This window comes from Mus pahari, chromosome 9 (genome assembly GCF_900095145.1).
Source record: "Mus pahari chromosome 9, PAHARI_EIJ_v1.1, whole genome shotgun sequence".
NCBI classification, from domain to species: Eukaryota; Metazoa; Chordata; class Mammalia; order Rodentia; family Muridae; genus Mus; species Mus pahari.
Genome location: NC_034598.1, coordinates 22,930,945 through 22,947,147, shown reverse-complemented (window position 1 = coordinate 22,947,147; position 16,203 = coordinate 22,930,945). Strand labels below are relative to the sequence as shown.

Genomic DNA, 16,203 nt, shown 5'->3' with positions numbered 1-16,203 from the left:
TATCTGATTAAACAAAAAGTAATTTACAAAACAAAGTACCAAATGATACTTTAAAATAAATACTTCATCATTTTGATGAATATATACAGTGTCCACTTGGGAGTTTAACTATCTAAAAGTGGCATATCACTATCCAGAGGTGCAGGAGCAAGTTCACATAAATAGAAGAGTGTGGCTTCACTAGCTTCCGCTTCAGTCAATGGTTCCAGGNGGACAAGCTTACTCTGGGTCGGTTCTGGATCCAGGCTGCTATCCAGGAGCTCATCAACTTCTATGGGTTTGTCTACAGAAGGTACAACTTCTGATGATGCAGTTGTACTCCCCTGTTCAATAGCAGATGCAGAGTTCCCATCAAGGAATGCAAGAAGTGGAAAGGCAGTATACTGGATAAGTTGTTTATCTATAAAGATCAGGAAAAAAAAGTTTATAAACCCAAATAAGAAATTATATATCTTATGTCACTATGTTTTAAAACATGTAAGGAAAGTTAGCCTTTCATTTCAACAATTTACCTGTGAGATTCTTCTTTTAATGTTATTAATGGGAAACGCTTCAAACTGTAAGACCCCTTACTTAACCATGTAAGTTTTATTTAAGTACTAGGAGCTTGAGACACCATCCAGAGCCTAGTCAGCTCTCTCACTTGTTCAAATGGATTTGGATAGCACTGGGGCTCAGCCCAGGGCTCTCTCTACACATACTATGCCAAAGTCCAGTCCATCCAGCTGTTGAGTATGACAATTTAAAGAAATTAAGACTACTTCCATTCCTACCTGGTTTGGATTTAGATTTTCTTCCCTCTTCTGAAACTTGTTGAACAACACTGCTCTTGGTAGCTTCTAATCCCTTATTCTCAGACTATAAAAAAAAAAAAATGTAAAATTACTATTTACATTCCTTAAAAGTATCAAATAATTAAAAACTGATAAAATCACTTCAACACATCTGAAATATATTCAAAAGGGAAACATCAGAAAAGATGAACAAGAAGAGAAATCTCACTGGAATCAGGCACACCAGCTAAGAAACTTCTCAAGGGCCAGAATTAAGTTCCCAAAGTAGGATAAAGGGAAGGGCATTTCAGTAACAGAGGGCATTCCATAATGACAGACAGAGCTGTCAAAGAGACGGGAGTAAATCAGACATGGTTTTGCATGTTAGTGAAGATATAATCCACATTTTAAACAGTTTTGATTAGAAATGCATCACACACTGCTCTTCTCCTGAACAGGACAGCCTACAGAGATGAACACGCTCAAGAGTGATAGGGGGACACTTCTCAAAGTGCCCCTGCTCCTGGAAGCCTCAACTGTGATGGTTTCTTCTTGTCCTTTCTGTAACTCCTTAGATCTTTTCCTTCACTTGGTCGATTCCTCAGCTGCCGTCTTCTTTTCCTCTGGTCACCGTGTGGAATGAAAATCCACCATGCTTCTGACATGGCTGTGAGTTGGACAGTGCCCGAACTCTGAGGGGTAGACCAGGCTCAACTGTTTCAGATAACCCTGCATATCAGATACCACCAACTACCGCATCCCTACACGTTGCTATAGTATGTATGGAATAGTGAACATCTGTGTAAATCCTACAGTCTTCTGACAGCTGTCATAAAGTGAAACAGTAAAAGTTTCAAGATTCTAAAAAGATAGTGATCCCAAGATGAAAAGTAAATCATCCCAAATGAAAAAGAAATCATCATTTAGAAGTTATAATACATAAATGTTAATACATTTTTACAAATCTTAAAATAGCAATATCCTAAGAATACCATTGTTGATATTCTAAACATGAGAACCAAGACTAGGAATGCATTTTCCCCATGTATGTTCTTGTTCATTACTAGTGGCCACTCTGCTACACTATACGGTACCTAGACTAAGAAAATATTGATACATGTTACATATGCTTGTCATGAACAAGAGATAAAAATACCAATAATTTTCAAGTCTCAGAACTGTAATAAAGCATCACCCTTAAATATATTTTTTTATCAGATCAGAAAGTAATATGTACTTTTCTTGTGTTACTGGTATTTTAGAAAATTCTTAAGTTATTGGTTTCTAGAATAACAAGCATAGTCAAAGAACAATGAGTCAGTTTTAGTAATAAACAGCAACGCATATTCACTAAATATGATGTGACTTAATACTCAGTATAATGACAAAATCTTACACTGTAAACACAGGTAAATGATGGTGACAGTCAGCTTATTGTCCGTTTATTAAAAGTCTATCAAAACACAGCCACATATTCTTTTATGCATTATCCATATCTGCTTTATCTACAATTATAGCATTCACTGTTGGGACATACAGCTTATAAAACCAAAAATATTTACATTTGACCATTTATAGAAATAGTATATGTATGCCAATAACCCAACAATGCACAATGAACTTCTACTCTACAATTTCATAAAGTGTTGAGTCAGCCAAGGTGAACTGTCACTGACCAGACCTCCTCACACCTGACAACAGGAAATTCCCACTCATCACCCGTATAATCCTTCACATTTACTTGAGATGTCTTGTTTTTAGATTCCAAAGGACAAGCATGTAACTGACCTCACTAATCCAGAAATTGAGCTTAATTTATTTTTTAACTAATAAAAAATAAAGATGAAACAATTTGTTATACATATTAAATACAGGAGTAAATTAGTCAGGACAATTAAGCTATACAAAAGTAACAAGTATTTTATAAGCATCTGCCATTACAGACTACCCTTAAGGATCTCCTGTCACTTGCTAAGTCCAACTGAATGCTATTTGTTGAAAAAATCCTTATCATTAAAAAAAAAACGGAAAATAAAGATGCCCCTACCTAATAAAACCGACCTTTGCTTTCAATACTAACAAAGTGAAGGGACTTACAGAGGTAATAAGGACAGTGATTTTCAACTGAAATTGAGAAATTGTGGGAAGAAAAAATATACAATACAGAAATTATATTTTAATCACTTTCATTTTAAAGGAATATCTGAACAAGTGGTTTCCCAGCACTAAGAGGCTGGTTTCATACTGAGAATGAATCCCACATGTGGCAGGAGAACTGGACAAAGAAAAACTAACCCCATAACCAACTGCTAATTTTCCATCTAGCACTGTACTAACTATCTCAATCGCACACTTAGGTAAGAATATGAAATGCTTTCTGTAACGGAGAGTGATACTGCTGCCTATGTATGTTTAATAGGACTCTTCCATACTTGTACAGCTATGGGTCCTGAGCAACATGGATTAAAACTTACTTTTGTATTATTGATGTTATCTGTGGGATTCATCTGCACAGAACTAGTGAAAAGCTGAAAAGACCAAACAAAAAAGATAATAAGTTTAAAAAATATTTTAAAAGATTTGTGTGTTAAAAATTTTTATACAATAATGGTGAGTGAAGAGATGTCACTCCTACATGAGGAAGTTTTCACAGATTCAATCAAGTTTGGAAAAGCAAGAAAGCAGAAAGAAAAAACAAACAAAGGCAGAACAAGCTAGCCCATGTGCTACATGGAATTTATCTTGCAAGTCTCTCCACAGTGGGACAGTTCCCCATAATTCTTATCCATTCATTAATCTCTATTCAATTTAGTATCTTATTTCTCTCTAAATGTTTGTTCTTAGTCAGACGTAGCACTAAAGGCCAAGTCCCATGTCTTGATGTTAAATATTGAATACCTACTTACTGAGTATGTGACAAATTCATCAAATCTACTGACAGTGTATGTAGCCTAGCATTCCTATCAAGTGGGGCCTCTGACAATATGGTATACTGACTTTATTTCCTACATAGGTAAGGAAGTTCAGGAGTGCTAAGGTAATGCCAATGAGCTGTACTCACAGTCCAGCCAATTTATAAATGCAGCTCTCAAGTCATAAGTTTCCAAGTCCTAGCACGGGTAAGGCTTGTAAGAAATCACTAGCAATAACAACATTTCTTTCTGCTCTCCAGGAGCTTACAATCTAAAAGGTGATATGGACATTAACTAGCCAACTTATACACAATCCAGTTTTATAATTACAGAGCTTAAAAGCAATAAGGAATTTGGAGACCCAGACGAGAGGAAAGCATGAACACAGGCAGACACAGGATGAAACAAAAGTGCTGTAATAAAGCTAGGTGCTATGCGTCATCAATCTGAGAGAACATCGGGCATTTGGAATTTAGACGAGTGCTTAGGAATAGTAACACCAAGAAGGTAGAGCATGTTCTAGAAATGGTTAAGACTAATCCGCTAACTTATACAGTTCTATACAATGGTTAAAAACAGAAACAAAAGCTGAGCAGAGCCATGAGTGGTCCAGGCCTCATGCCATCAGGCTTAGCTCAGACCCGAGAAGCACCTGAGCACTGAACAGACCGGAGGCTTGCACGGGATGAGAATGAGCAAAGCAAGAAAACAACAACACGCAGGTTAGTTCCTCCTGCTTCTGGTCTCTTTAGACATGGACCCCTTTCTTTAAAGATCACAGCTGTCACAGATGCATCTATCCTTTGCTCTTTTCCATTTTCCTCTCTTTTCCAACCACCCACTGGCAGCTGAAGAGGAACCAAATCCTTGGTGGTAGGCGACTACTCTGTATGCCGACTCAGCCTGTTACTACTTCAGAGAACCCCAAAGCAATTCTACACTTACAGACACTGAGTGAGGCCAGCACCACAAGCAAGCTTCCCCCCTTTTTTTTTTCATCAGCATCCTATTCAGACTTGGGATACACAACCAATTCATATATAAAGACCTGATGCAACTTAAGTTCTAAGGCCCGATGCCCTCCCGCTGACTCCACCCTGGTACAGAGACCTGACCACTATAAAGTGCAGCCAGAATTCTCAAGGCAGTTGGTTTTTATCTTGAGCATCTTCACCATTTCAGAGAATAAGGTGAGCCAGGACTCGATTTTAAATTTTATGACACTTCAATCTAATTCATGGGTGATGTGAGTCTTAGATGAGAGAAGTGAAAATACAAAATTAGGGTGGTTTGTCAATGTTATTTTGAAAAATAGTACCTGATGATGAGATAAGAAAAGCAAGGGGATTCTGCTATACACATGAGCTCTGCTCCTCTTCAGCGGCCAATGGAGGATATGAGAAAAGAGGGAAATGAAATGGAAAGAGAGCCAAGGCTACTTCTATGACAGCTGTGGTCTTTACAGATAGGAGTCCGTGTCTAAAGAGACTGGAAGCAGAAGGGGAAATACTATTAATGGGTACATAGTTTCAGGGATAAAAACATTTGGGCACGGAATTTAAATAATCTAAGGACTTGCAGATAAAGCAGGATATCCCAAACAGGCAGAGTAGAATATGAGAGAGAGAGGAAGAGAGGTAGACAGACACAGACACACACCCCAAGGATGGAAATTTGAATTGGGTAGAAGGAGTCAGCTAAGGATTACTTCCAAGAAGGGATACAAAACTACCATATTTGACAGTAATGCAGATAGCGAATTACTCTCAGCAAGTATGGAGGTTTGAATAGCAATTTAGTAAATGTTCAAAGTGGAACTGATATGACCCAAAAACCACAAGGCACAGACAACATTGGAGTTCCATTCACACAGCTGGGGACAAAGACTGGGAATCAGAATGGACATTAAAAATATACCAATAAAATGAAATATATTTGCTAGAAAAACATTCATTCCCTAAGAATTAAGAAGTGCCTTTATACTATTTCCACTTCTGTTACTAATTCCCAAAAGTCTTTATTCAATTTATCCTAGAGAAAAATGCACAAACAGTAACACAACAGCAAGTCCAGATTAAACCTGGATTCAGTAGCGGTAATGTTGAAAAGAGTGGCACGTTGTTATGGGAGCAACTGCTCCTCAGAGGCAGACAGCGACCACACGTCAGTGTCTCATACCTGTCTGCCTAAGCTTCCTAGTAAATTACTAAGATACAGGAAGTGTAGAATACAAGAGTATTGATTCTAAATGGCACATATAAGTACACAAACCACCAGTACAGTAAAGAGTATCCGAAATACCTACGTCAACCAGAAGATCTGGGTCTATGCTAAATTGTCTTCCTGAGAGCATAGCTTGGAAGTCCTCTAAACTGCAGTCAATACTGTCAAGGTAATCCAAAAGCTCAACCCTAAAGAAGAAAAAGGAACAGTTTCACATTCATTGGGTATTCTCATTCTTCCATTTAAAACCACTGCTGGTAACCTAACCTAGCACTACAAAATAATCGTGGTGAGTCCTAAGTCCTTAGAGCTCTTAAGACATCCCATTGAAGATTTGGAATTTCTGAAAATGACAAACTCATAGCCTCTACACCAATTTATTACCTTCAGAAATGATGTACTTTACCTTTTCCTTCTATACCACCTCACTACACTAACACTCCAAATAATCAAATGACTTCTATACCATAAATTACTGCATTTGAATACAATGTGTCCCTTAACAGAAACTACACCACTATATACAACTGGTAGTTAAAATCAAGAATATCTTAACAGTTAAAACAAGAATTTCATTTTAAAAATCTAGAGATTTGCTCACCAAAGTTCCAAGACTACTCCTGGACAATGAAACCTCGTTCACTAGAGAGATCACATCACCTTTGATCAACAGAAAGGGTCTACACCTCAAGGAGTTCACTGTACCACTTAAGCTAGTATTGCTACTTCACACTTATAGAAATGTAAATATTACTTTAGGTTTATTACTGAACTGACTATAAGAAAGTAATGTAAAACATCTGTGTGAACACTCACTTTCCTAATAGGTTAATGTTGTCATTCAGAATAGAGTCCATCATGGTCACAGGGTCTTCTGAGGTCAGATTGGAGGAGCTGTTTAGCTGGACAGCATTCGACATGAGAGGGCTGCTGCTGCCAGAACTCCCCACATGTAAGGATTCTCTGGCTGGTTGACTCTGCTCTCCACTCTGAATGACAGGAGCATACTCATCTTCATTGTCATCTTCAACAATGACAATGTCAGGATACTGGCTACAGCCATATCAGCAATATGAGAAAAAGAAGACAAAACAAAACCATTGCAGTTTTAGACAAGGTAAATTCATTTTCATTCTCTGGAGGATCCCCAAATCTATTAAAAGGTTTCCTTTTCTGGAAGTAAGTAGCTTAAGCACAAATTTGACAATTCATAAGATAGAAAACCACAGAGAACTAAGAAAATAAAAGTCATCAATTTTCATTCTTTTTTTTTCTTTTGGTAGTTATCTGGATCAATAATTCCAAATCTATGAAAAAGATTAGTACTCCAAACCAAATATGAGAAAAAGATTAGTTAAAAAAAAAACAACCTACAAACAAAAACAGGGTTTTTCTATTACTTCATAAGAAAAATGGCCAATATTTTCCCAAATTTTATCTCATGATTCCTTACTTGGAGGGATCAACTACAACATCCTCATTTGTTTCTGGAATAACTGGAATATTTTCTTCATCCACATTATCATCAGTAACATCATAGATAATTATGTCATCTGAAATCCGTTCTCTTGACTTTAAACCTTCAGTCCTGCTGTGTGGAACCTAAAGAATCGAGAGAAAACAAAAACACATGGACTACTACAAAATTTATCAGCAAAAAAAATAGACTCATCCTATTTACTAAATGTTGAGAATTCAATAGTAAACAAAACAGCTTTGTCCTCAGTCCTTCTGGGACTCACAGTGTAATGACGTATAATATCATTGTACAGAGCTATTAAATATATATCCATATCCTACTTAACAAACTACTTTATTGTAAGAGTCCCTGAAGATGAATGACATGCCCAAAGTGTGTTTTTCCATGGAGATATTCAAATTCTTAAGTATTTTTTAAATAGATAACAATGAGCAAGTTCAGGCCTTCAGAAATTTCAATTATAACTGCACAGCCTCTGCACTGGCAGTGAGTGTTCTATCTGAACCTGCTGTGTCTAAAGAGGTTTATTCTTACTCATTAAAGACCTTCACTGAGAGAAATATAGCACTTCAACAATTCCATAGTTAGAGGCCACTGGCTATTTCACCAACAGCTGCTTTGTTTTAATGTTATAATGTAGATACATGGGTCTGACAGTGCAGGCCCATAATCCCAATTACTCAAGAGACTGGCACAGGAAAATGTTGAGTTCGATGCCCACCTGGGCTACAGAGTGTGTTCAACAGCAGCCTAGACAGCTTGGTGGAATCCCATCACAAAATGAAAAAAGGAAGCTGGGGATAGAATTCAGTATATAATGCTTGCCTAGGATTGATACCCAGTAACACTAAAAGAAAAATAAAATGTATGGGTACATTCAGGACAGTTACATTAATAAGTCCAATTCTCTAACCAAGCAAGTAATTACTATAATGTAAAAAAAATTTAAGTTTCCACAATAGATGATAAAGGTAAGAGAAGTAAAATATTTTAAATATATAAATTCTAATTAAACAAAAAAATCTAAAATATATGAAACACTTTAAAAATACATTTCAGTTAAACTAAAGCAAAGCTTTATCTACTTTATATAAGCTTTCAATCCAACACCCATGCTACACAGGTTTACAATATATACTTGGTGTAGAAAGAGAAAGGGGCTGAACACTGAGATAGGACAGTTAACACTGTCCTGGGGGGAAAATAAACAAACATTTCAACAGCCCAACAGTTAAAAAATTCTAACAGTTCAAAATAACAAGAGTCATTTAGTAGGACAGCATTTGCCTTGCTATTGAAAAACTCAGCTCTGATCTAGTACATCACAAAAGAAAAAAATTATCAATGAGAGAGGGGGAGCAGTATCACAAAAAAAAGGCACAACTTGTTTGATGGTAGATTAATCTGCAATTAGATTTTAACAAATTATAGTCTATAGCAAAAACAAAATCGTGCACAAATATTTTGAAATTGCTAGAGAAAAGCACTCTAGTTGGCACATAATAGATGAAAAGAAGAAGTAGCAGAAAATTCCATTATCACGTTATACTATGATGACAGCATCATAAAAACTACAATTCTCAATCCCAGAAGTAAAAAAAGGCCACACTGTTGAAGTAGAGCTCCCTGGTAAACTTGCAGTATACACTGCACAGTACTGAAATATCATCATCGCTAGCATGTGTAGACAGACGCAGAACAACAGCCATAGTTCTGAATTTACCACATAATACAGCTATGGCAATGACAACTAGAAAGCTTGGAAATAAGCAACTGTATTGTAACAATGTTTTTTAAAATACTCAAAACAGCAAATAACAGAAATGTCATGATGCAACAGAGCTGGGGGATGAGCACTTACATTATTATTCACTAAACGGCTTTGACTGCATGAAACACTGCCATAATAAAATTTAGTTTGAGACAATAAATATAAAATACGTTAAAATTTACTTTATGATGGTGATTATCAGTTGGTTCTTTGACTATGTGCTGATATAGATTCTTCTTTGGGGCTCCATTTGTGTTCAGAAGTAGAGGCCTGTAAATAAGAATTGTAATATTTATTTAATTTCACCCCCAAAAATGAAAGAATAAAAGGTTTCTAATAATTTGCTCATATACTTCCTTCGATAGTGACTGAAAGCTTTCAATAAGGATACAACAGAAATTCTTTAGAACTATTCAACTCCATACAAAGTATACCTAGCTTTTAAAATAGTATCACAGAATAAAAGGCAGCAGAATTAAAGCCACAGACTTTTATGTATAAACTGTCTAAATCATAGCCTTACAGCTCATCTTTTTCTCCTTCCATCTGCCTTTGTGAATTATCCTTCTAGTTCAGATGTGACAATGGCATCAATACCTAGCATATTTATATGCATTACAACCTATCATTCAGGTTTTAAATTACCAAGTCTACTAAATTTAAAGTAAATCAAATACTATTTGATTCTCTCCTTTCCTCACAACATTATTTTTAAAGAGTTCTCACTGGGGCCTCCTAATGCTACTTTAAACTGGTAACATGAATGAAAACTCAGTAACATTTGCAAGTCTACTAAAAGTGACCACTTGGCCTATCCTCACTTCTTACAAACATAAGAAGAAAGCACAGAGTGTGGGGCCAGCACCCAGGAGGCAGAGTAGGAAGCTGGTGAGTTTGAGGCCATCCAGGTATCTAGGTAAGACCCTATCTGATGGAAGGAAGGCGGGTGTGTGTGTGTGTATGTGTGTGTGTGTGTGTGTGTGCGTGTGTGTGCGTGTGTGTGTGTGTGAGAGAGAGAGAGAGAGAGAACAGGACAATAGATCATCACAAGGATGACAACGAGAGGACAAATAGGGTGCATATATCCAAAATGCGCAAAATGTGGCTAACCTTATTACGATGATACTGTACACATGGAAAATTCACTCACACTTATGTGATGGGCCGTGGTGAACTAAGGGCCTATGAGGTGAAAATCTCAGCCCTTTTAGCTGTATGACTAAACTACCTTATGTACAAAATTATGAAAAATATTATATGTAATTACCTTCAGACTGCATGCACACAAAACACAAACATTTGAACTCAGACATAAATTTCATCACAGGTTGATTCAGTTTTGTAAATATCCCAAGTCAGAAAAAAAAAAAATTTCTCAAATATTTCTACTATCCTAAGTATTGTGGAAAGGGGTTCTCATCCTGTTAAGACTACTCTTGAAATGCTAATATAATTTAACAAGGGAAAGCTGTTCTTTGGTACCAGGTATACACTAAGCAAATAGGTATTCATGATTCAACACTGAAATATTTGTAAGCCAAAATTCAAAAAACTTACCTTTTACGCTTTAAACTCACAAGTTGATTATTCTGAACCAATGTAACAATAAACTGGACAATCTGAAAGGAAAATGTAAATAAAATTCTTTCATCAAAGACTGTGTAAATTTTAAAACAAGACTTTGCAAAGTATATTAAATCACATTAGTTACTACCCAGCTTTCTGCCTTCAAGCAAGTGTTCAATAAATGACTCTAAAACACACACAAATAATGCTGTCATTATATTTCCCACAATCTTAACATATGAGATTTGCTTTTTCAGTAAGACAGCACTGTGAAGCAAAAAAGACAAACTGTTGTATGACAACTATTTTCTAACAAAGAGAATATAATTAGAAGCAAAAGGAATTACTAACTCAGAACAGATCATACAATTCAGGCTTCAAAGAGTATACTGGCCAGTTCTATCATCCATGCAAGCTTATCCAAGCTACAGACACAGTAAATTTTAAATATCTATTAAATTTAGAGGAAACTTTATTAAACAAATAGACCTAACCAACCATTCTTATTTTATAGGCTTGTTTCTTTATGTAAGACACATGGCTAGCTACACCGATCCAGTATCTTCTTAGATGTTTAATCCTCAACCACACTACAAACCTGCTTCATCTGAATTCTGATGGAGTCCAGCAAAGTATGTGTTAACTAGGCGTTTAGGAACCTTCTAGGTAACCTTTGTGAGAGCTGCTGTGGCTTACAGTATGACCTGAAACTTTATTGTCAGCTTCCTACGATAGATACCAAGTACAAGTGAAGCCTGTGAGTAATAATGACCCAAGTGTTCTGGTGTCTGAAAAAGGCCAAAGTAGTTCGAGGACCGTTCAGACTCTGTAGAGTTTCATGTGCTTTATGAAATGTAATCACATGATTAAAATAGAATATATCAACTAAGTATTATATTATACATCAAATTCAAACTTCAAAGTTGAACAGGAAAAGTGCTGGTTAAAAACTGAAGTTCTGCCGGGTGTGGTGGCGCATGCCTTTAATCCCAGCACTNGGGAGGCAGAGGCAGGNGGATTTCTGAGTTCGAGGCCAGNCTGGTCTACAAAGTGAGTTCCAGGACAGCCAGGGCTATAGAGAGAAACCCTGCCTTGAAAAATCAAAAAAACAAAACAAAACAAAACAAAACAAAACAAAACAAAAAACTGAAGTTCTGTTGTAAGTTCACTAATTATCTTTGTTTTTTGAAAAAAGAAAGTGCAGATTAAGTAGTTAATATTTAACCAAAATGCTCTCTTATGAAAAATAGTAACAGTCTTTTCATCAAGTACAAAATTGAGAACATCTGTTACTTTAACTCTCCTTAACAATTAAGGCCATGCATTAGAACTGTGTACAGAAATTAAAAACAAACAAACACATACTTGAAACACTGGGAATTGAATTCAATTATATTTAACCTTAATGTTATTTTACTTCATAGCACGAGTATACTGTTTTGATCACAGGCCACATGCGACAACTGCTCTTCATCTCTGCCCTAAGGCTGGCTCACTACACCCAAACCCTGTCAGTCATCAACTTATTTTTATCTCAAGTGCCGTCTCAGGCAAGAACAAGATTCATCACCCCTCCCCACCCTCCCCTCAGAAGAACCTGTTGCTATGAGCCTAGTTTACTCATAAGCAAAAAATAGATCCCTTTATTGCTCTCATGTTTCTTTACTTAATAACAAATGGAAGTTGGAATGTAAAGATGAAATGACATGGACACAATGCCGTGGGCAGATTCTAAGTCCTCCTCTGATTCAGCTCAGTATACTGAATTTATTTTACTACTTTAACTACTTACATACTATGCCCCTTATAGAATACCCTGAGAAAAGCACCACTGAACTCCTAGTTGGGCCAAATGACTTAAAAATTAACTCTAGCTCTCAGAGTAAAAAGCAACAGGGAAAAGTCCACAGAACAGTCAAACGCAAACAGAGAACACAAGCAAACGCACAGCACAGGACAGGCTGGAAGCTGCTTACCTTCCGAATAACTTGTTGCTGCTGTGCATGCTTTGCTCTTAATTCTGACACCTCCTTCCAAAGGGATTCATTCTCACTGTATTAACATTTATTTAAAAACCAAAACAAAAAAGATTGGGTCAGAAGATCAAGCCTCAATAGTTTTTAATCAACAAACCCAGAGAACTTGAACTCAGAGGTGAGAGGAGGCAGGCAGAGGTAGGAGAACTACAGGTTCAAGACAAACAGGCTAAACAGTGAGACTTTGTCTAAAGAAACAATACTGGATAACTATACTACTACTCCTATACTATAACTAATTATTTTTTGTTCTTTTTTTATTAGATATTTTCTTTATTTACATTTCAAATGCTATCCCAAAAGTTCCCTATACCCCACCCCCACCCCTGCTCCCCTACCCACCCACTCCCACTTCTTGGCCCTGGCATTCCCCTGTGCTGGGTCATATAAAGTTGGCAAGACCAGGGGGCCTCTCTTCCCAATGATGGCCGACTAGGCCATCTTCTGCTACATATGCAGCTAGAGACATGAGCTCAGGGGGTGCTGGTTAGTTCATATTGTTGTTCCACCTACAGGGTTACAGCCCCCTTCAGCTCCTTGGGTACTTTCTCTAGCTCCTCCATTGGGGGCCCTGTGCTCCATCCAATAGCTGACTGTGAGCATCCACTTCGGTGCCTGGCATAGCCTCACAAGAGGCTGCTATATCAGGGTCCCTTCAGCAGAACCTTGCTGGCATGTGCAATAGTATCTGGTATAACTAATTCTTAACTGTATTATCTACTAGTCACAACAATACAGGGGGAAAAGATGCATGCTTACATATAGTAGTAGGTAATTTACTCCTTTTGATAACTGGGTTTGTTAGTATTTGCTTAAGCATATACTGAGTTTCAACAGGATAGCAAGTATCTTTAGACTCTGCTAACTGCTTCAGGAAACAAAGGAAAGTAACATTGACCAGGACTTGTTCTCCAGGCACTGTGCTTATCATCTTACATGTAGGAGTCACTAAGCTTCCATAAGCACAGCCAAGAAAAGAATCCTGTTCTTCATTGCATAGATGAAGACACTGAAGTATGGAAAAGAGAAGGGACTTTGCCCTCTATCATTGGGATAAACCTCCAACTATTAGAGTAATACGAAAGTCTGTTAGACTCTCCAGCTATCTGAAGGTCTGTCTCAAACCCTCTAAGGAAAGCAAAAGAACACCTTCAAGTGTTTTTAAAGAAGGAAATTCAGTGACTTATCCAATAGGCATAATTCTTTTCGCTTCTTTCTTGCCTTGTAAAACTGAAATTGTAATATGTAACTATTAGCAGAGTTAATATAGAAGGATAATCCAACTATCAAGTACTTATATGAAAAAAGTTACCTTCCTCAATCTGTACTATTATAAAAAAAAAAAAAAGAGAGATGGCAGGTTTACATATGGAGGTATCAGAAAAATCAGAAAAGGAGATTGTTTTAAGTACATATTCTATAATCACTATTCACTGTTTTCTTTCTTTCTTCTTCTTTTTTTTGTTTTTCGAGACAGGGTTTCTCTGTATAGGCTGTCCTGGAACTACCAGGCTGGCCTCGAACTCAGAAATCCGTCTGCCTCTGTCTCCCAAGTGCTGGGATTAAAGGCATGCACCACCACGCCCGGCTATAATCACTGTTTTCAAAACTCAAACTTAAAACTGTTGCTAGTTGTCTACTGATAGAAGATGGTTACCACTAAGAGTTACAGGATGATTAAATGACAGAGTTCTTGAATTAGGTTAAAGGACACTGCTGATAGAAGACAAACAGAGCAAATAACACAGCCAGTTAGATAAAATAAGCAAAACTGGAATGTTCAAGGCCTTTTCATACAAGGAATCAAAGCCCCAAGCCACTCACCGTGGGTATATTTGAATGAAAAACTAACAGCAAACATGTAAGACAGAATGTAGAGAATAACTATTCTCAGGCTCTTGTAACTAGGGAAAACCCCAGCTATGTAAGAATAGAACACATCTAATTTATATACATTATGAGTATGCCAGTTAAGAAAATGCTACTAAGTAGTGCAGTAAAAACAAAATAAAACATGCTTTGAAGATAAGAGGTTTGTGGAGCTATCTCCTGCATCTCTGTGCAGTATCAAGTAAGGCAGCTCTCGTATGCCCTACTTCTTCCTAAGCCACAGGGAGACACACATTTTAACAAAGTCATTTACATATGAAGGCCATATGAAAACTAATCTATGTATAATTCACTACACTATCTTAAAGATCATAAACAAGATCAGCTTCAAGGCTAGGTTTATATATTCTTCTGACAGCCATAATTAAAACTTATTAGGACAAAGTCTACAACTACAAACTAAAAGTAAAGCAAACTAACATTTACAGGCAAAACAAACAAACAAACAAACCACAATGATCTTGGCTACTGAAGACTACTTAAAACAACACAGTCTCCACACTCCAACACACATGCCCCAACCTCCGTAATACTAGGATTATATTTGGAAAAATATTTTTTACCTTTTTAACTCTGAGAGCCTGGACTCAATAGTTTCTTGTTTTATTTGAACCTTCTGAGCACTACTAATAATTTTTGTTAAGTCTTCCTGACGAATTTTATTTTCCTCTGGTTTTGAAGATGAAACCTTCCAAAATACAAATTTAGAAAATTAAATATATACTAAACTCCCATGATTGTAAATCAAAGCTTCCTGTTATAAGTCCCTGTAGGTTATAAAAGAAGTGAGATGTGATTACAAATTTCTAGATAAATTCTAAAACAAGAATACGCTTAATATTTCAATACAAGAGAAAGCAAGGAATGATCACTTTATTTTTTTCCCTAGCTTATTTAGGAGTAAGCTATCTCATTATAATGGGATAAGCAGGAATATGAGAGTCTTTGTTTATTCCCTCTCCCAAATTCTGTATCATTTCCAAGCCTCTTTATTATCATATTCCACATCTAATTAACAGTATGCAGTAATACAGTTGTACCGTAGGTAACTTTCTCTCATGGGCTCTTCAGCTTTTGTTATTATGTTGCAGAATTTAAGGCTGAAGTGGAGGACTTGTGCATCCTGATGAGACTGACTTACTTCAGCCACTGAGCTATCTATACACATTCCTTTGTTCCCCACCTTTCACCACCACCTCCCACTTGTTGATGGGAATTGAGGCCAGGGTTTTCAGGGTGCTTGTCAAGTGTCCTACTAATGGACTATATCCCTGTTCTTTCCATCCACCTTTTATGGATTCATTTCAGCCGAAGATACTTGGTTTTGGTTTTTCCCCTCGGGCAGCTCAGGAGTGAGCGCCACTATGTGTAGCCACCCTCTGGCTCAACATGGTAAAGTGAAGACTATAGCACTCTCAGCACCACTGAACTCAGAAACTAAGAGATGGGAAGAGTCATCAATGCTCGCTCTGTTAGTCTAGCTTGGCTTTTTTTTTTTTTTTTTTTTTTTTTTTTAGACAGCTTGAGGTCAGGGATGGTGATTCCCCCAGAA

At 36.9% G+C, this 16,203-nt stretch overlaps 1 protein-coding gene across 2 annotated transcripts in view; it reads right to left on the bottom strand.

The window, feature by feature from the left end:
• Hsf2 (heat shock transcription factor 2) overlaps positions 1–16,203 on the bottom strand; it is a 27,648-nt gene continuing 11,445 nt past the window's right edge. The window contains exons 4-13 of one of the 2 annotated variants that reach the window (XM_029542532.1): positions 15,215–15,339; positions 12,702–12,777; positions 10,717–10,778; positions 9,342–9,429; positions 7,362–7,510; positions 6,725–6,961; positions 5,991–6,096; positions 3,248–3,301; positions 774–858; positions 16–400 (exon numbers count right to left, since the gene is read on the bottom strand). In XM_029542532.1, coding sequence (XP_029398392.1) covers positions 105–400; positions 774–858; positions 3,248–3,301; positions 5,991–6,096; positions 6,725–6,961; positions 7,362–7,510; positions 9,342–9,429; positions 10,717–10,778; positions 12,702–12,777; positions 15,215–15,339 — 1,278 coding nt within the window. In that variant the 3' untranslated portion in view covers positions 16–104. Of the gene's footprint in view, positions 401–773; positions 859–3,247; positions 3,302–5,990; positions 6,097–6,724; positions 6,962–7,361; positions 7,511–9,341; positions 9,430–10,716; positions 10,779–12,701; positions 12,778–15,214; positions 15,340–16,203 lie in introns of both variants that reach the window. The other variant, XM_021204994.1, reaches the window with a different exon arrangement.